This window comes from Falco biarmicus, chromosome 12 (genome assembly GCF_023638135.1).
Source record: "Falco biarmicus isolate bFalBia1 chromosome 12, bFalBia1.pri, whole genome shotgun sequence".
In the NCBI taxonomy this organism is placed as follows: domain Eukaryota; kingdom Metazoa; phylum Chordata; class Aves; order Falconiformes; family Falconidae; genus Falco; species Falco biarmicus.
This window is the reverse complement of record NC_079299.1, coordinates 33727407-33749087: the sequence shown is the minus strand read 5'-3', so window position 1 is coordinate 33749087 and position 21681 is coordinate 33727407. Positions and strand designations below refer to the sequence as shown.

General features: G+C 41.5%; 1 protein-coding gene across 10 annotated transcripts in view; it reads right to left on the bottom strand.

Moving 5' to 3' along the window:
- Positions 1–21681, bottom strand: part of LOC130157758 (sodium/potassium/calcium exchanger 3-like) — a 280298-nt gene that overhangs the window by 50801 nt on the left and 207816 nt on the right. For all 10 annotated transcript variants that reach the window (XR_008825023.1, XR_008825024.1, XR_008825025.1 and 7 more), the window contains one exon: positions 4952–5044. Coding sequence is in view for 6 of the 10 variants with exons in the window: in XM_056357686.1 (XP_056213661.1) it covers positions 4952–5044 (93 nt within the window). In the remaining 4 variants the exon portion in view is untranslated. The remainder of the gene's footprint in view (positions 1–4951; positions 5045–21681) is intronic.

Here is a 21681-nt window from a genome sequence, read left to right as displayed (position 1 = left end):
CACCCCACCTTCCTGCCAGCATCTCATTTTTCATTCTTTCTGGAGACCTGCATCCTTTTTGGTGTCACTTCTTATTCCTTCCTGTTTTGATAAGCAGAGCATAGTTGCCCTCAAAGAGCACCCTGTGTGACGAGGTGGTGAAGTGCCAGATGCAAGCCAAACTAGGAATGCTATTTCTGGACTTGTCCAAACGTCTGAATACAATCTAATATTTTGATACATGGCTGCAATTTCTGGTTATTTTGCACAGTGAACTATCAATTCTCAAGACCACTAACATTATTCAGTGTCTTGTTCATCAGCAAGGAACAAAATTTTACCTGATGTTTGATTTTGGGATGGAAAAGCTTTATTGCTGTAAAAATCTCTGATGCTAGTTCAATAAAGACTGGAACATTTTGGTGAGGAAGATGGTTCAGTAAAAAGGATGCTTCTCAGAGACATGTATTTGGTAACCACAGACTCCATCTGTAACCACTGGCAAGCTATTCAGCCTCAGAATTACCCAAGCCTAACTTCATCTTTGCTTCATTTTTACTGCTTGCTGGCTCTGAGCCTTCATCAATTGCAAGGTATGAAGACTCCGCAGAATTTAGCCTATAAAACTACAGGCCTGTGCTCTTTGTAAAAAGTGGACAATACAGTTTTCCTGCTGTACTAACAGTCAAAAGAATGAACATGAGAAAACTAAGATGGTTAGAAGATACAGCAATGGGAACTGTTTATGAACCAGAAAGAAAAGTTGAAATTTCCCACTGGTATCTGTCAATGAATTTTCTCATAAATGTTTCTGAGAACAGCAAGATACTCATTATGAGGATTTAAGTGCCCTGAGAAACTGCATGCCAGCGTGCCAAAGGTTTCTTGGGCAACTGTAAAGTAACAAGCATAATACCAGAACCATATACAGAAGTACACAGTGTGCATCTGGGAGAGCATTCTGACAGGTCAGCATGGGTAAGAGGCTGTATCTTAATTACTAGGTCTCTTAAACACAGACAAGGCAAATTAAAATAATGTAAACTGAAAAGATCTGATGAGCCAAATGTTTTCTTCACTCACTCATCCAGCTGTAGCAAGTGTAACCATTGTCATAATTCTACAAATGTGAAGGAGGGAAAGGAGAAGGCAATTTCACTGCACATGCAAATGCGCATACACAGACACCGGCACAGTGTATGTGCACAGGCTGGGGACACTGCCCACCTGCGGTTTCCAATTCAGCACTTTTTTTTTTCATTCAATCAGCATTCCAATTTAGAATGGTGGTCCAACGGTGCAACTTCCCAGGGATGGTGAGAGGTCTGAAAAGGTAGCTTTGAGGCATCTTTTATCCCCACTATTCTTCAGGCCATTCCCCTGCCAGACTGTCTTCGCCAAATTTAGGACAACCTTAGTTTCTTAATTGACAATGTTTCTTACGGCCTTAGGAGTCTGGTGTCCTGAAGTTGCTCAGGCATACTGCATTCCTAATCATTTTGAGTAGCTACAACCATAACATCATAAACAGAAGGTGCACAAAACAGCTATTCCAGCATCTATTCTCCACACAAGAATTACTTACACAGGCAGATACCAAAGGACTGCAGAAAATGACATAGGCACTTGCTTACAGTCCCACTGACATCACAATTCCTTCAGCACACGCTTAAGTGACAACCTAAAAACATTCCTCATGACCAACACCATTTCTTGCTACGATTTGAATAGATGACCATTCTCCCTATGTGGCTATGGACTGCCAATTCAAGGCTAATGTTTGTGCTAATGAGGTATGAGACACAGCAGAAGTGTTCTGCAAAACTGAGAAGCAGTTCCTGTCAGCAGGAGACCTCATTTATTGCTGATCATATGAAGCTCTGAGTGAGCCGAAGAGGAAGACATGCTGTCACTGCAGTGCTGATCATTCATTTCCTAACAACTGGCCTTGTAAGACTGCCTTAAGATGAAGAAAACACACAAGTCACAAAACAAACGTGTTTACATGTCACTATGAACAGTACTATGAAGCTGCAGAGAAACTGGTCCTGCACACTACAGCAGCGCTCATTATAGCTCTCCATGCGCTAAAGGCACCTGCCACCACTTACTTGGTTGCCCTTTGCCTGTACCCTATCATGAGTGTATTTATCATCTGCTAGAACACCCACCCCCCTACCCCTTCAAGGGTCAGATTCAGGCAGCAAAAGAAGGGCATTTCTGTCCCAGAGGAAAGGGAAACAGCAACGCTTGAAATGTGCAGCATGGGACCTGTGAGGACAGCAGAGGAGCAGCAGAGCAGGCAGGAGTCGGTAAAGCAGCAGCTGCTTGTCACTACTTAAGAGCTTTGGCTGGTCAATCACATTTGCTGCAATACCAGAAAAATAAAAAGGCAGTATGCTTTTTCTTACTATAAGCTGAGATGTCAGCAAGTATTGGCATCTTTCACTAGAAGAAACTACAGCAGGCAATGAATATTCTAAGGGAAGCTAATTCAGTGCTCAGAATCATCCGTAAATTTTGCTTGCTCCTTAGAGCAAAACCTTGTCCAGCAAGACAGCTACTGTGACCCCAGCATTACAGCAAAATCCTAGTGCAGAACAGACAAGTTCAACTCTTGTATTGAACCCTGATCCCAAGCTGGTCCATGTGACAGTTCACTCTGTTCCTCACATCACGAAAAATACATATATCTTCCTGGCCAGTGGTAGGACCAGAATCTGGTAGGTCAGCGTATTTTCAATACAGTAGCACTGCCTGGACACTACTGTCCCTGTCCTGCTCTCTAGAAGTATATGGTGTCCACAGCTGTACTCACACAGTGCACACGAAGACTTTGTTAACTACATTTCATATCAACTAGTTCTTTTCTCTCGAAGAAAATGTTAAGTACCGCCTGCCCTACAATAAACACTGCCTTCAGACCCCCTCCATTACATATAAATATACAGTCAGTAGGATTTGGTTGTCTTTTGAAAACCATGCTGGTAACTCCTACTGCACCTCCACTTTTTGTCATGCCAACCTGAAAGATGACTGTTCTCCAAAATCTCTGCACTGCTTAAAGTCTCTCTCTGTCACATAAAAAATACCAAAACACATCCCCACGTTCCCCTAGAAAATAGTAAGCTCACGGCAGCCCCTAAAGCCTTAAGAAAACCTCATTTGGAACAGGAGGCGGAAGAGAGGACATGGTGATCCATGCTTGGTTTTGCAGTGCATGGCCAAACTAACTTACTGCTGCTGAGCAAATCTGGAGCCAATCATGCAAGTTAACACTGCAGGAAATACTGGGAAAAAGCAAAATTAAGTCATCAGGTTCAATCCTTGACATAAGAACCTGGACACAGAAGGGATTTATAACTGTGTAGAAGTGAAAATGATCACAGAAGATGCACAAAATCTAATAACTGCAGGCAGCCAATCTGAAGTACATCCTTTCTTGTGCACTTCCTCAAGGTTCCATTTTCCAGCTGTAATAAGGTTAGTGGGGCAGAAAAAAATAATAAAAATCAGGTGTTCACACCCAGGGAATAAAGCATTTCTAAAGAGTTCCAGGGAATATTTGAAGGTGCTTCAACCTCCCTGCAGCTCTGAGTACCACCTCAAGCCTGGAGAGGCCTCCACCTGTGCCTGTGCTCCCAGGTGCTTCCCATAGGCACAAGGGGAGCACGTGTTGCATCCTGCCTTCCCGGCCCTTTTCGTGCATTGCCATACATCAGCTCTATTCTGTGATGGAATCGAACTGGTAAAAGACAGAAGAGCTCTCACCTGAAACGTATTTCTCAATGGAACATACTGTATTAGGTGTTCTGTAAGCCACACGGCATCTCAAAACAGGTCCCATAACACAAATACTAAACTTCATTATTTCTGTTTTCTCTCTGCAAGCACGCCCATGCCAGACAGAACCAGTAGCTTTCTGTGCCTGTATCATCCAGGAGACTGGGCTGAGTATCTCAAAGGAGAAAGCGCTAGACTCCTTTAAGGTATGTAGGCACCTGAAGATGCAGACATCTGCCTTTCTGGATTTTTAAGAGTATGGCAGTGAGCTAAGGACCAGCTTCTTGTGTATTTCAAACAAGATGCACTTAGACTTTAAAAAAAGAAAACAAACAAAACCCAAAAGAAAAGCAAAACAAAATCAACAAAGTAAAAACACCAAAACACAAAAAGGACTGAAAGACACATTGAGAATACAAATATAGGAGTTTTGTGAGTGTTCAGACTACAAACAAACAAGGAGCCCTGTCGCAGCACTCTCCAAACCAGCCAGCTGCAACAAGGTCTTTTACCATCACATACCAACATACTCTTCAGGCCAGTCCCTCTGCTGCCTTCTCCTGTCTCTCCTCCCTCCCCCAGGGCACGCTCTCCCTCTTCTCTCTGCTTCTCCCTCCTCCCTCTTCCTTGGCTGCTCCCTCTTCCTTGGCTGTCCAACCACTTAACGGAACCAGCCACAGCTGCACCTTGTCTACAACAGCCAACCCACCGCCCCTGAAGCCAGCCCACATGCTGTACATTATCAAGATTAATTAACCCAGCTTCATTCCTCTACAAAGCCCCTGCCAAATCTTCTTAAAATAGGCAAGGAAAAAAAAACAATTTTCAACCCAGTAAGGGTAAACATAAACCTGTACTGCAACTTTAAATTACATAAATCCAGTATATGAAAGATCTAATAATCTTATGCCTATGCATAATAAAGCTTATGTTCTCAGCATTAGCAGCAAAGAAAGTCACAAGCTGTTTTACACCAAATACTCTATTCCACGTATAGGAAAACAATATACACGTGAAATAACTGGGTGGCAATCTAACCACAAATACCACCTGTAAAAAAGAGATGCTCAGTGAAACACTTCCCATTTTACAGAAAAGATTTGCTACATAACATGGACTGTACTGCACATTCCGCAGCACTCATTTCACATAAAACATGCTCTTTGTCCTGTATAAATATCCCATTTACCTTAAAGAAGCTTCCTCTTTTGTCCAGACAATGGGCTTTCATTGTCAAAGATGACATCTTCCCCGGGAAGACTCCACTGTGTGCCTTGAACTCCTAGAAGCAGGGACATTTTTTAATGGTTAGTCCAGTCTGTAGGAATTTCCTTTCTAAGTCACAGAAACAGTCACAACAAGACTTATGCCAAAACCCTTTCCGTCAACACCACTGTGCCACTTATTTCTTACCAGGGTCCTGACATACCCCTTCAGTCTATTTTTTTTCCATAAATAGCTCCAAAAAGACAGTGCTACTCACAGTACCATGTTTCTCCCTTCTCTTCACAGCTGATCCTGTAGCTGTGAGCAGATTTTAATATGCTCATTAGAAAAAGAATGCTACAACATAACAATCGCTTTGTTTGCTTGACCTCAGCCTGAAGTACAAATATAACTAAATGTTAGATGTCACTACTATCAGCTCAAATATTACAGTACTAATGAGGCTGACCAGGAGGGAAAATATTTTAAAAAAATCACACAAGAGGGAGAAAATACATTACTATGAATGTAAAAAGCCAATCCCCCAAACCCCCCACAAAAAAAAAAACCCAAACAAAAAAACCCCTGAACATTCCCAAAAAAATCCTGCTTGAATTTCCTAAAATGCAATTAAGTCTTCCAAGAGACAAGTCCAAGTGAGAAACTGAAGATGCAGTTAGGAAGAAGTTGTATTTCCCACTCTCAGGTAAACCAAATGAACAGTTTTAAACACCCAGAAGAATATACTACAGCGTAACTAGAATATATGCACATAATAGGAAATATGATGGAGGTGGTCTGCAGCTGATTAGGTTAGTTCCTCTCAAGTCACAAGGACTTCACACCAGTAATCTGGTGAACAAACTTCTGAACTAAACAGGAGCCAAGTTCCACTGATAATAAGTCCTAGGATTTTTAACAGTGAGCTTATAATTCCATGTAAATAGCCTAACTCTTCTCATCACTCATATTTACTGACCACATAGCAGGTAGTTATGTTGGAAGTTCAGTTAACAAGCGAAAACCAAATTTAATGGCATGGCTGCAGATGGAGCTTGAGCAAAAGAAAGCAGCTGGCACTGAGAATGCCAACAATAAAAAAAAACCAATTACATACACACTCTCTCCCTCTCTTCTTCTCCCCTCTAAATGCCTTTTGAGAGGGCATCACAAGGGTAAATAGAGCCAAGGAGGAAGGAGGAGCTTAACAGAAAAAAGGGTTAAATGAAAAGCCTTGGTAAGCACAAGTAATAGACAAGGGTGAGAGGTAGAAGCAGGAACAAAGAAACATTTTATCTTGGTTTTAAAGCATAGCAGGAGGTTTTAAATTGTTCACCCTGCTGCCAGGAGTCATACCACATCAGCTCCAGAAAAGGCTACATTTTTCTACTTAGGGTCTGGTTAAAAAGCAAGCCACGCCAGGAAGCTCAGGAACCAGCCTGTTTTCCAGGCAGTTTGCAGACTTTGAGGGTTTAAGGAAAAACCCTGAATTCTGCATTCTTGTGAAAGCCAAACACTAGAGGACAACCAAGGGAAGACAAAAATCAGTGCTGTGGGGGAAAAAAACCCACCAAACAACAACAAAACCCCCAAACCTTCTTTGTAAATCAGCGTATTTAAAGGAATACGTTCTTGATGGGGCTCTAAAGCATTGGGATCTGTGTTGCTTTATTTACAGTCTTTCTAAATAACTTGATTGCACCAGTCCTCTAAGTGGCTGAAGTCCAGTGAAGTAGGTGTGTTTGCAGGTGCCATTAAATCAGTTGAGCTCCATGTCCTCATTTGGCATATGCACAAGGGTACAGAACAGTTGTTCTACTCTGGGGAGCATCAGACATCTTAAAGACTTTTATTATTTGATATTAGCTGTCCTAAACAATCTGAAAGTTGCCATATAACAACAGTTTTTTAATTATAAATATGTTTTCTTTCAATGAATTCTGAAAAAGGAACTTGCACCTGAAAGACTTGAGGTGGATGGAGACCCAATAAACCCAAAAAGAAATTAGAATAAAAGTTTAATTTTCCAAGTTGATGCTATCCTCTTAATGGCTACACCAAATTCAATTCTACGGAAAGAACACACAGATTTTAAATGAGTTACATCAGGGGTTCATAAGCAAGTTTACACAGTTGTACATGCATCTCCAGTCTCTAGTTATTAATCATTCAATTGGCAAACAATGACCCCCTCACAGGAAATCTAATGTTTTTAAATATATTGTTTAATTTAACCACAAGGATGCCCGCATGCAATCCTATTATCAAAATGAGACCATGCCACGATTTTTACATTCATCTTTTTACAAAACAGAAGTTTGTAAACGTCCACACTCAAACATACAGAACGCAAACGTACAATTTGCCCTTCAAAAAGCAGTATGACTAAAAGAAGAAAGCCTCAAACAAGACACCAATTATTTTGCTTGTAACAGGTTCTGAAGCTCTAAAGTTTTCCATAGCTGTTATTATTTATGTAATATTATTGCTGTCTGTATGACCACAACTGTGAGCCTCAGCTGAGCTCAGGTCCTTGCTCGTGTCTGCTCTCCACACGGCCAGTGAATCAATCCACGCTACCCTTGGCGGTTACAGTGTAATTTCAAACTCACTCAGGGTAACCTAAATACTATTAGATATTTGATGAGGTTTTAGCATTTCTGATTAAATCAGCACAGTTGGAAACAATGCTGTTCGGAGGGGTTTTTTGCATTTGTTGGGTTTTTCTGGTGCATATGCCATCCAATATGCAAATAGACATTATGATCTGCTGATAAAACCAGATGGCCAGGGCATGGGTAAAACACTCCAAAAGCTAAGAGCGGGCCCCTATGCATGTCCCACCTTGGCACTTGGAGGTACCTCCACACCGTGCACAGAAACTACTGCAAAAACCAAACCTGTTGTCAGGTCTTGTTTCTCTGCATAGCTGTCCACACCTGATGCTTGTTCAGAGCCAAAACAGGCTGACAAACCACTGTTCTGAAGTTGTCTGTGTTGAGTTTGGACAGTGCAAAGCTGTCAGAACCAAAACCTCTCCTTCCTTTGATTAGGAAGCTGGGCTGAGAAAGACAGCAAAGCATTTTGTTTTCTGTATGTACCTTGCAGATGAGCATTTTCTCCTTCCTCTGTGTTTTAAGGACTGAGGCAGAGTCTCGGCAGATGTACTTAGACATTGCCTGGGTGACTCCTCAGAAACCCATTTGAAAATGCCATCAAGCTGCAGGAGCCAACTCATTGTATAATTCATGTGAACTTCTGCCTAGCCATCTGGAAGGTAGCCTCTTCCCTGTTTAAGTGGACAGTACTTCACCTACATAGCAGTTTCCACAGCTCTCCACTCACAAAGGGCAGCAGGTTCTAGACCACTGTCTGCCACCCTGATACGTGGGTGGCTCACTTCCAGCAGCACGAGTCTGTCCTGTACACAGCACCATCTCCCCACAACTCCTCAAACCCCAGACAAAGCTCGTGTGTGTCAAGGACAGAACAGAGTAAGGAAAAGGAATTGTCTGTCTGCTTGGCAAGTTTCTCTGAAATGCAATGCTACTCCGTGGATGCTGACATCCACACAAGCAGTATGTTTCAAAAAAACTGGTGCTTTGCATCTTCTTTCTTCCATTCCCCCCTCCTCCTGGCTTTCATTTACACAGAAACACCAAACCACCATTCAGGTACCTGGATGTAAATGAGGCTTCTGACATCTTCTCAAAATAGCTCCTACTTTCCACCCCCTCCCCATCCTGCAATTTTATTTAGCGTTTCATATGGTCGTATACTTAACTACAGTAGTGCCAATCACTGTCTTCCTGGACTTCTCAGGATCCTTCCCTTTAATCCTCTCATTCCAGTCTTGCTTTTACAAAGCAAAACACCCCATTTTCTCTAGCTAGAAGTCCTAGCAAAGATGAGACAGTCTGCATTCCTCCCCTGAGCTGGAAAGCAAAGGCCACAGCAATCCGGGGAACTTAAGAATTCCCTGCCCACAATCCTTCTTAACCCACCTCTGCTCCGTTTCCTAAGGAACCGATGCTATACAGCTGCACCGGCTTTCTGTTCCCTAGCTCCTATGATATTAATCTCTTTGTCAACATAACAAGATCTGACTGAGGAAAAGAGTCTCTCTTTACAGATACTGACAAAAGGATAGATGCAAGACTCCATTAATGCTGTCACTAAAGGAAGAGATTGGCAGCCTTCCTTCTGCTGGCCAATCAACAGAATCAGAAGAACCCACTTTTTTGTATTTTAAGCATAAATTATCCCACTGAAGAAACCATCTGTCCTCTTTCATCCTCAGTCTGTAAAGACCACGCAACCACTGAGCATAGACATTCACAGACACTACTTTAGGCAAACAAAAAATGGTTTTACTATTCTGCAGCCAAGGAAGAACAGGAGAAAATACCAGTCCAGGTCTTAAGTATAAACTGGCAAAGGTCAGCTGATGTCAGAAGACTAACACAGATTGATACCTGTCAACGTAGCCCTTAGGCCATCCACTTTGCCAGTAGCAGAGTACAGTAAAGAGCTGAAATACAGTCACTACGGTCTCATAAAAAGCAATGTACGGAAGCTGCGTAGAGCCTACTAGGTACGTGCTTGAAACCCCATGGAATAGCACCATATTGTAATCAAAATATAATAGCAGTTTATAGCATAAAAGCATTACAATTAATTCAGTGAACTCATTTTATGGTGGGTTAAACTGGAAACTAGACAAAGGAAAGATAAATACATTTTATTTTATTTTTTTAATGTGAAAAAAACCTTAAAATGCAATCCTACGCTTGAAAATATGCTAAGAGATTTATACAGAACTTCAGATTCTCAGCAAATTTAAGCATCCTCATGCATTTCATTTTCCTGCTCTCCAGCACATTTGCACTACCTCATAGAGAGGGTTAGGTTCCTATCTAACCTACAAAGCTCTGGTTTGTCTAATTATTCTGACCTTATTTGATTCTTGGCAAAATTTAGCTTTTCCTTTTGAAAGTATTTCCTCTGAGAAATTAATTGAAAAGCTACTTCCAGGGACACAGACACTACTAAGCACAGTATCACTTTGAAAGATCTATCAAATAAGAGCCTCAGTCTGAAAACTATCATTGGTGCCAGGCAGAACTCTCAACTCAAACGTTGTATTGTGTTAGCACAGCTGTATCTACAACCGAAAAAGCAAAGGGATGATGCACAAAGGATTCTAACTTCCATCATTCTTCTGGCTGCAGAAAGCATTTACAGTCTTTTTTTTAGTATTTATTCAAATAATGCAAGGGCACATTACTTGTAGAAAATAAGTAATGCATACAGCAGAAATGAGAAGTCACTCTTCACAGTGTCGTATTTCTATATTTTATTGTTTTTAATTAAAGCATTTGAAAAAGCTTAGAAATAACAAACATTCCCTCATCAACCTCCTTTTTCTTCAAATGCTGTTTTTACTTTTATATCTGCTACCTGAACACGAGTTTCTGTGAGCTACCCCCCTGAAGAAAGCATGGTTGCCACCAGTATGATGTCAGTGAGCAACAGTATTTCTGCCCATAACAAGCTTAAAAAACAAAAAAATTCTTACAAAGATAGACACTCATTACAGATGTAGGCAGAAGGGCCATGAAAGACTGTTCACAAACCTTTTCAGGAAACAATACTCTTTTGAAAAACTTAAGAAGGAAGCAGAAATATGTGACTAACTTTTCAAAAACAAAGGAGGAGATCACAGGTGAACTGTGCTTACTACTCCCCCAATGTGCCTCTTAATGCATCTTGCAAAATTAGAAATTGAATACCATTTAATTTACCACCAGTTACAGACCTCTCACCAATTCCTTCAAGGAAATTTTTACTCTTCCCATTAAGAAGATAGGAGGTGAAGGCAATAAGCAGAATTAAATGATGTGCAAATATGCTGAACAGCAAAACAAGGTTCAGTTACACCCCAGCTGCTGACATACCATTTCATGCATCTAAGTTTTTTCAGTTGCTACATTTGTCACATCAGGCACCATCAGTTTTAAGGCCTCATTTCATGGTATGGGTAGAACAACGCACTGCCTTTGCCCATAGCAATAGCTGTTCCTCTTGGGCCATGGCAGCAGCCAGCAGACTCAGGGCACCAAGCTCCCTCCGTGGGGCTGCCTTGCCTCATGCTCCATTTTGTTCAAACCCTGCCCCAGCACAGTCACTCAGTCAGCCGGAGTATTAAACAGGAGTTACAGAAAAGCAGCCAGGTCATGGACTGCACTATAGTCCTGTCTTTCAGGCAAATCCTTGCCTCTCATTGCACTCTCAGTGCTAATTCGAGACCTGGGTTTCCATAGGTTGGGAGAGGACAGGTCAAGTACAGTCCCTGGCTCTGAACATCACCTGTGCAGAGACCCACTGGTGGACAGGAGAGCAGGTGTTCACAGAGGGTCACTGCCCTATGGCTTGCAGTAGGAACAAGCAGCCAGTGCCATGCAGGCCTGCTCTGCTCAGCACAGGGACTGCCTGGAGGGAGCCCTAGCAGCCACCTGGAAGGCAGAGAGCACAGCAAAACGGTTGACATGAGAGAGGAATGTCTGAGTCTTGAGACCTGGCCATGGGATCCAGACACTTTGCACCTCAGAGGCTTCCCCCAAGCCAAGACACAAAGGCAGCACCCTTTACACCTTTCCTACTGATGCCTTCTCAAGGGGGTGCAGGAGATGTGGCCCCTAGAGCATCCTTGCCCCTGGGACCTACCCTGCATGCCTGCAGCTGGGGCAGCTTAAAGAATAAGGGTGCTGAGCACTTGCCCACTCCTGGGCTGGCAGTCCCAGCCACCTGTGCTTTCCTGAACTTCTTGGAAACCTGCACAGAAGAGGCCAGAGCCTGGCCAGCAGCACAAGCCCAGAGCCTGCAGAACTTTCTGATGTCCTCCAGCAGGTGAGCTTTTGCAGCCCCTAGCACCAGCACCCACCTCCCTGGGTACAGCCAGAACCTAGCCAGAGCCCAGCACAGCCCTGGCTCACATGGGTGCGAGGGGAAAGGGTGGTGTAGTTGTGGATCCAGGGGCAGAAACAATGCCTTAAGAACAGGCAAATGAGCTTGAGAAGCAAGGCATAGTATCTGGAGGTCAGGGTCATAAACTCATTTCCTTGTCATAACGAGGAGGATAACAGGCTGGGTGGACCCTCTCGTGTGCAGTATGGCTGCTCTTTTCCTAGTAGTCCTTACTAAAACAGCTGGCAAACTGCCCTCCCCATTCGTAGCTTTGACTTACAGAGTGACATTCTCCTAGACAACACACCATAGATACCATGCCATGCAAAGGTTACTCTTCAGCTCTCAACATTGTCAACCTGCTTACGTGCTACAGGTCACAGCTGTTTTCAGCAACCTTGGCTGATTGTATCTGATACACGTATTTACATCCTTATAGTATTGATGCTCCTCATCCTGGTTAACAAAACAATGCTGTTAAAATCACAGCCATCCTTCCAAAGACTCCACCTCACAGTGCATTAAGCCATAGAAGATCAGCAACTGCTTAAGGAACTACTACCCAAATAGACTCAGATCTTCAAGAGCTGTGAATCAGTCCATGCATCAGGCATGGTGTATTTATTTGACTTAATCTAAAGTGGGAACATAACCACCAGACTTACACACTCATCTTTCTACATCTGGTTTCAGCTAGTCACCACTTTTGCCTCAACCAACATTTTGCCTGCAGTCTTACTTTCCCCCCCTTGATTCCAGATCCTACTCACTTTTGGCAGCCTTTTAAGAGACTAAAGGATAAAGAGGAATTACTTTGAACTTCTTTCAGCATGGTGCTCTCAGGAAAGATTTTAAGTCCCATTAGATTTTGGATAGATCTGCTGCGTCGCAGCTGTCTACCCACTTCTTTCATCTATGCTGAAGTCATAAATGCAGAAATGAAAGTATCTGAAAACACCATCTGAAAAGCGTGCAAGCGTTGGCCTGACTGTTACCACTGACACATCAGACATCGTATCACTCTTTCCAATGGGAGCACACAGTTAGGCAAACAGCAAGTGCCTCAGAAAATCCAGTCCTTAAGCTTTGCTGAACATGGCACAGTACCAAGAGGGTTACGTTTGCTGCTAGTGCCGTCTCTCTGCACCCCTTCCAAACAGTTTCTTCTTCCTTTTGTCCACTAAACAACCTCTTCCTGCTTGCTCCCATGGCATACTTTCCAGATTACTGAGAAGAAATAAAAACCCAAGTCATTTCCTTTGGCACAGCATTTAATCTTGAAGAATACTACCACATTTCTTATAAGAGAATGATTGTACATTGATACATTCATGTCTAGTTTTGCCTCTAGGCATGTCAGAGAAATAAATTTCTAAGACTGGCTTTCATTTGGATAACCTTTCAGAAGTTTCATATTCTTTCCAAACTCCATGGCCTGGGTATCTCACAAAACTAGAACTTCTTGCAGTATTTCAGTAATCTCCATTTGTTATTCCTGCCAAACCAGTGAATAATAAAAGTTAAAACATTCAGAAATATGTTTTCAAACCTCTTCAAAAAGATTAAACATTGAGCTGAAGGTCCTGAAGAAGTAAGCAAAGGTGATCACTTGAATTACAATATAGCTTTGAGGTCCAGAGAAGCTTCAGGATTCATAGAGAAGCATTAAGTCAAATGCAGACAGAAGAAGGTTACAGCACCTGCATCTAGATGGAGATGCGCAAGATAACCTGCAATCAGGCCCAGCACGTGGTTATTTTAGGCACCTGGAAACAGCATCTCTCTGTCTCCTGCACCATCAAGTCCAGAGGATGAGAGTTTCAGTGTTCATGTCATAATTCCTACCTTCTTGCCCAACAGAGGCACCAAGCAAAGCTCCAGCCGTACCACTACAAGAGATAACATTCCTTATGCAGCAAGGGGGAAAGCAGAGACCTAACCTACTGCTGACCTACTCAAATACTTCCACAGCCTAGGGTTATATGATTAGATATGCTTATTCTGGTATTCGTTGCAATCAGAGCAGCATCTTGTTCTACAATTTACTCTTCTGCACCTAACAATTATTGATATACACCATAACTTCTATTTCATCAAGTTTGGGGGGAAAAAAATAATACAGGCATTCTGACTCTACCGAAAGCCAGGTAAGGACACTACAGTATGCTTTTCAAAATCAGCACCTTAAGTATATGCCATCGTTTATTAAATGCACACACAGTATCTGTAGATGTGGAAAACTTCAGAAGACAGGGGAGAAAGTACAAGATTCTCCTGCTAAAATAAACGTGATAGAAGGAAAGGGAAACCTTCACCTACATTTTTGAAGGACTTGCCAAAATGTACACCAGCATTCTCAAAACTATTATGTGGTATTTGTCTGTTCTCCAGATCTGTAAATTTTTAGGACTAGTTCATTATCAACATGCTCCATTATACCATTCTGTGCATCTGTAATATTCCGGAAAAGAAATCCTGCAACACCATAATACAGCAGATTCAACTTCAACTTCTACCCGTACTATGGCAAGAGGGTTCTTGCATACAAGGTATCTTTACCTAAGAGTAAAGATGTTTGAAGCAATGATGAATTCAGTAGTACACATAGAAAGATGCCTTGTAGTTTGCCACTTATTTGTCAAGAATTTGTGGGTCTTTCCTCTGATGGATTAATCCCATACACACTCTATTTTTTCTTTTGTTTGTTTGCAGAGTGTTACATCGCACCAGCAGACAATAACAAGGACTATCTTTATTTCAGAGAGGGCCAGACTTGCTTGCATGCCCCTCAGTCAGCGGAGAAAGGCTAATTCTGGAGAGAAGGACACCTAATGGACACTTAACAGAGGTCTTTTAAATCTGCCTCTACCCTCCCTGGCTACAGGGAGGGCCTAGGGACAGAAGTTGTCCTAGCTGAAGTCAATCATTGCCAGTTCTTACATTAAACCACAAAGATGCTCTTTAGAAAGACTACCAGGTACGTATAAAACCTTTTCAAATTCAACAGAATAAGCCAGGCCAACCACACATAAAAGGCAGGCAGGATCATGTGGCTAATGCTCTGTGCTTATGATAGCTGTTTTTAAAACAAAATTTACTTCTGGTACCTTTAAATTCAATGGGCAACTTGGAAACTCACAAAACACATCTGAAATGTCACAGTGTTCACCTGCCTCAAGGAAAAAAACCCTCAAGCAAAAACCAAAACACTGCAACACATTCCTCTAACATTGGACGTCAGTAATTCACACGCAAAATATTCTTTAGTTAATTTCTATCTCAAACTCCCCACATGCTGCTGAAGTATCTCAGAGACTTACAAACAACAGCCAGGAATTAGTTTTATCCATTTTCTTATTCTGGTAACAGGAACAACTTCTCTACACAGTCAAGCACGCTATTCATAGCATTCTGCACTTGCACAACTTCCTCTCAGGTCCATCAAGTGCTGATACATACCTTTAGCGCATGGCACCAGAGGCAGTGAAAAAAGGCACCAGACACGTATAGTCCTGTAACATTACTCAGGTTAGCCTAAACAGTAAAGATTGCACTTCTAGCACTCCTCATTGGGTCCAAACTGTTTCATAAATGCCAGATGCATTTAGATGCAACTCTAAAACATGCATGACTCCCATTTCAAAACATTTCTCCAGTGTGGCAGAGTCACGTACATCAAAGCTCTTGCTCACTTTGCTTGGTATTTTCAGAAATACTGAGCAGGAAGTTTCAGCTGATTTCCAGTGAAAACAATTCTCTTTTCACAGATAGGGCAAAACAAAATGCTTATGAAAAATTCTTCTTCATATATTCATTGAAAAGGATTCAATTATATTTTCCCAAAGCAGCTCACAGAAAGGGAAGAAAAAAGAAGAAAAAATTTAAAAAGGAGGGGGGGGGGGGGGAGGCACATAACAGTAAAAATTGTGTGTTTGACCTTGAAACTAAATACTAGCCACAGATTGCAAGACAGAAAAGTGACGTTAAGAGAATTGCAAAAGCTGCATTTCCCCCCCCATTAATAGATAACCCTAAATATCTTTTAGGTTCTTCACTATTAAAAAATTAATAAAATAAAATGTTAAATAGCCTGTACCCCACTGAACAATGACAAAATATAGTTTCTTTCAATTATAATGCAATAGCACTTTCGAGCTGTGTTTCCTGCATCACTCATCTGCTTAATATGTATCTCCCTGTGAGAAAATAACTATTTTACAATTGCAAGCAACTATTTCATTATTCCCTATGACAAGTTTTGCTAAGACTACTCTTCATTCAGCTCTGTAGTTATAAGTAGTAAACTACTGTTCAGGAGTTAGCCAATGCCTAAGAAACTACATCCTTTGTTTCACAGAAATCAATAGAAAGATTTCCATCGATGTCTGCAAGTATGTAAATGAAGTTCAGTATAGAGCACACTAAACAGCATGCAAGAAGAGTCTATAAGAAACCCATAAGGCACCGACCATATCAGTTATTCCAAGCTTTACTTAAAAGCTTGTACCACTCAGCCTGACACCACTGAATACAAAGGCCAAAAGTGCCATTTGCTGCACACCTCAACTTCTGCACAGCACCAAATGTCAAGGCAATGATTAACTAGGGAACAAACAGCATTTTTCTTATTCTGGTGTTGACCTTAGGCTCATCTTCTATGTGACACATTGGAAAGAAAATATGTAAATTGTGCCACTGGACCCCCACTGATCTACTGTTCTACCTATTAGTATGAAATCAGGTCATCAAAAACATACTACGCTTGACATCATCTTTTTCAGATAGCTCTGAGTGACAGGAACTGCTACTCTTCAGTACACAGGTTGATCTTCCAATGAGCGGAGTAAGTTAAGGCAGTTAAATACACAGTAGCTATCTTTCAGCCGAGTCCATGGTAAGGGCTGTATACTTTAACTTCTTGGTAAAAACTGTCAAGACATGTAACCAGCTGGGCCACTTCTCAATTTAACCCTTAGTATTAGTTAGGAACAATGTCACTCATTATTATTAGTAGTATATTATTATTTGAAATGGGAGTCATGCATGTTTTAGAGTTGCATCTAAATATTAAAAATATTATTATATGTATATTAGCATATTACATGAAATAGTAATTTTGTGAACCATATAAGCTCAGGCTGTATACCAAAAACTATGTTCACAGTATCAAGGAGCTGCACAATAACACATCCCAAGACATACAGCCTACAGGAAACTATAGCTGTGCGAGCCTATGCTCAACACAAGTGTCCTCACAATGTGATTACCTATCAGCCAGCAGGCGATCTTAACAACACAAAAGTAGCATTGGCACAGAAATGACAGCCTTCACTGCTTGCCGTGATGGAGAAAGTCGCCATCGTGTTCTGTAGCACCAGCTAGTGTTGACACTCATCCTGCCAGCACCCTGGCTTGGCTTGCTTTTGCAAACCCTGCTGATATCTCATCCTCCAGCCACTTTTAAAAGAATCAGTCCAACAGCAAGTTGAGCATTTGAATCACTTTTTGGATTACACATGTATCTAAAATGAGACAAATCTAAACAGCGTGGCATCATCTTTTAAAGAGAAAGATGTTTTCATATTTCAGGAAGTGTAGGTGCCCTCTGACCACGTGCATGGTTCCATTAAGCCAAAACTATCCCTGTGGTTAATGCACTCTCCAAGATTTAAGAAACTGGTCTCGGATTCAGCAAGAACTTTGATATATAATTAATCTTCATTTCCCATTAAAATTGTCCTGCCTCACAGGGTTTTTTTCCAAGGAGTAACCACTTAGCACTGACAGAGTCTCAGATACTGTAGTGATGGGGGTGACATATGATAACTCTTTTCTGTCCTCAGTGCATATACATAGCAAAGAAAGGTATGATTAGAAGTCGGACATACCACAAAGAAACCACATAAAAAATATATCAAGTGTGTGTCAAGGTAACTCATTTCCACCAAGACACACACACACACACACATTATCCCCAAACTACAAAGAAATGCTGTGCCCCCATTTGTCTCATTTCAGTGATGTTTTCTTTGTTCAGTAATGCTCTGCTAGGAGAGCCCTTAATGCTATCTACTACTCCCTAACAGGAGGGTGTAGAGGAGGGCCACGCTCTTCTCAGAAGCACGTTACTAGAAGGACAAGAGACAAAGGACAAAGTGGAACACAGGAAGCTCTCAATGTAAAGAGAAGGGAAAAAAGAAAAGAAAAAAAAAAAAGATTTTCACCACCAGTGTGTTCAAACACTGGAACAGGGCCCTAGAGAGGCACAGGTGTCTCCACCTTTGGAGATACTGAAAACTCAGTGGGCCAAGGTCACAAGCACCCTGACTTGACTGGGAGGAGGGCTGGGCTGGCTGACCTCTGGAAGCCCCTTCTAATCTCCAGTTTTTGCCAACACTTCACAAAAGTGTGTATGCTCCCCTTCACCACTGGAATATTTTCTTGAATTCCTATCTAATAGACAACAAGTAATAAAATCAAGCACAAGACCTCATGTCCCAGATTGCTTCATTTTGAAAACCTCTTTTTTGGCTTTTTTTGCAAGAAGTTATCACGGGAAAATCATTATTTCTTTCTCAGTTTCTCATAGAGGTGGGAGCCCCCCACCCTTCCAAAACCTGTTTTTACTTTTCATCACAGGGGAATTACTACATTTGCATAACCCAACAGAAAGCAGAAAATCAAAAAGCATCATATCAGCTTAAATAATACGACTTCTAGCTTTGTATTTATTAGCAAGTGACACCCACCTGGGTATACAAACACCATAGGCTGGGTTTTAAAATATCTCCAGGTGCAGAAAGCTCTGAACTCCAAGCAAACAATTTAATGTGGTATTGGAGCTATGTATCAGCAGGAGCAAGAAGATTTTGGATGTCCATTTTCTACAGGGACAACCTGACTAAACAAACCACAACTATTATTTATCTACTACTGGAAAACACGTACAAAAAAATGGCAGCTCACCTAGTGATATGCAAACATTCAACCAAGTTTAAATAAATGGAAAAAAGTTAGAGCAATTGCACTTTATTTTTCCATCTTAAAATAAAACATGCCTGTTTAAGAGTGCAAAGCTTCCTACATACTGAATTACACCAGGTCAGCACCAAGTGACTAACTGGAGCCAACTCAAGCTATGCAGTTGTGGATCTGCTTTTTGTTCAAGAATAACTGTATCTGCATGTCATTAGCTATGTTTCCACTATTGCTTTCTGACCAAGAGGTTAATTTAATCAAACAGCCTATATGAGGAAAATCACACGCAAACACGTTTTTGTAGTTGTGCTGTTCATTTTAAACAGCTACACGTTACAGACATTACAGTTTGCTTCTTTATTCACACAGTGCTCACTGCTTGTTTTTGCACAGCATTATTGATTGCTTTAAGCACTGCTTTTTATAGCACACTTCCAAAGCTGTTACCAACTGTTCTTGTGGAATCAGTGCACAAACACAGCAAACCATGAAGCTGAGTACCAAGTAAAAACCATATTTCTCAATTAAGAAAATATTTTCATTAGAAAAATCTTTAAAAGAACAGTGCTCATGTCTTGATCCATTTACTTTGTTCTGTGCACAGAAAAGACCGCAAGAAAGCCTTCCACTTAATTAAACCTAACTCACTGCTCTCCATACAAAGACCTCCCATGTAAACATACTGGACAGCAACATACCAATGCCTACACCAGAGAGAGTTTTCACTGACCTAACCCAGTTAGGATCCACTAGCAATGAACAGGTAAGCTACTCAATGTAAGTAGCTTGCATCATTGTTTGTCTTGGCTTTAGAGAGACAGACTGATGAACTGGGTTAGCCCCACTGGAGATTTCACACCTTCTGCACTACTAAAACACAGCACTGCTAACCTGTATTATTGAGAGGGAAAGCTACCATCAAGTTCAGAACGTATAATTTGTTCCTGAACCACAATGATTATACACATTGGAAAAAACAGATGGAACAGTGTCCGTGAGTCAGCTCACTGTCATACAAGTCTGTTAATAGAGCAAGGACAAATCCCAAAGCACATCGTTCTCAATGCTCAGACTTATTTCATAATGTTACTAGCAGTAAAAAAACCCCAAAACAACCAACAAACAAACCAACCACACAACATCCCAGGGAGAAAACCAACTATTTGAACAGTCTTTACTTCTTGCCTATCTGAGGACCTAGTTGGGGGCAGCGGCGAGGCATAAATAGGGCAATCCAACAGTTCTTCAGAGCAAAGTCTGTAGGTAACATAACACAAGGTTTTGGCCCATACTTGACTTATTTGGAAAAAATTGGGAATGAAGTTTAAATCCTCAAAATCATGAGACACTTGTATATGTCCCATAAGGATCAAGACTATATAAGAGTGAACGTATTATGATAAGATTCACCTACAACTTTGACCAATTATGCTTCGAAATATTATTTTAATTACTTTTTTTTTTTCACATAACCAAACTACTACTTATTTAGGGGCTGGGGGGAATTCATTGGGAGATGTTTTCTTGAGGGACAAGGGAGTTCCAGGTACTCAAATATTTAGAATCCACAATGTAGTTTCTAAATACACTTCCAGCAAATAAATGAGAAGCCAAACATGACATACTATTCTGATAAACACTATTTTTTTATTTCTTCTTCCATCCTATTTTTTTATATAAAAAATTAAATAGTGAAACCAAAAAGGTTACAACACATGCCAATAAAACCCAGGAAACTCAGAGCTGAAGGCTGTTGAAATATCTGTTCCAAGTTAATTCCACTCCTCTTCCTGTTTTTTATATATACACCATGGGAGTGACAATGTTAGCCTCAACCAAGCTTCCTGGCTTGGGTCTCAATCTGTGTAACTTCGAAGTGATGTAAACACAGGTCATCCTTCCTGTCCTCATGTTGCCGTTCTTGATCCTCCTTCAGAGGACCACTGTTCCCTCTGACCTCTCCCTTTAACTTTTCCCTCTGATAACCATCTCTGGTACCTCCAGCAACTTCTGTCACTGCTGACTTGCAATTCATCAACAATGCAAAGGTCACTGCTACTTTCCTGGCCCTGTTCCCTTTTTCCGTCAGGCTGTCCATCACTAGCTCTCTCCTCTCACTCTGCTTATCCTGGCCAGCCCCTACACTCATCTTGCCCTCACCCTTGCAGCTTAACCCCTGGGGATGAAATCCCATGACTGCCAGCTTTCTTCCCTATACCTGTAAGTTTTCCATCTGCCATCCCAATTCTCTTCACATTTTGCAGTTTTCACTATTGTCTACTTCCTGCTAACTTTTCTCCTTTTCTACATCTTTCTCCCTAGCCAGCTGCATAATGGAAATACAGATGTATTTCATATTACATGACACCTCCAAGATCTGGGATTTTATACAGGTTTGAGCAGCCTTCTCAGCCCTACTCCTTCTTCCAACATCACATTTTATTTAAGAAGGTGGTCCAAGATCATCACCTCAGTAACTCACTGTCCTGGTTTCAGCTGGAATGGAGTTAAGTTTAGGAGTTAGTACAGTGCTGAGTTTTGGCTCTGATATGAGACTTTTCAGTTCCTCAGGCCTTGTGAGCAAAAAGACTGCAGGGGCACAGCCAGGTTAGCTGACTCGAACTAGCCAAAGAGGTATTACATACCATGGGACATCATGACTGGTATATACACCTGGGGGGTTGGCCAGGCAGAAAGAACATTGCTTGGGGACTGGCTGGGCATTGGTCAGCAAGCGGTGAGCAGCTGCATTGTGCACCACATATCCCT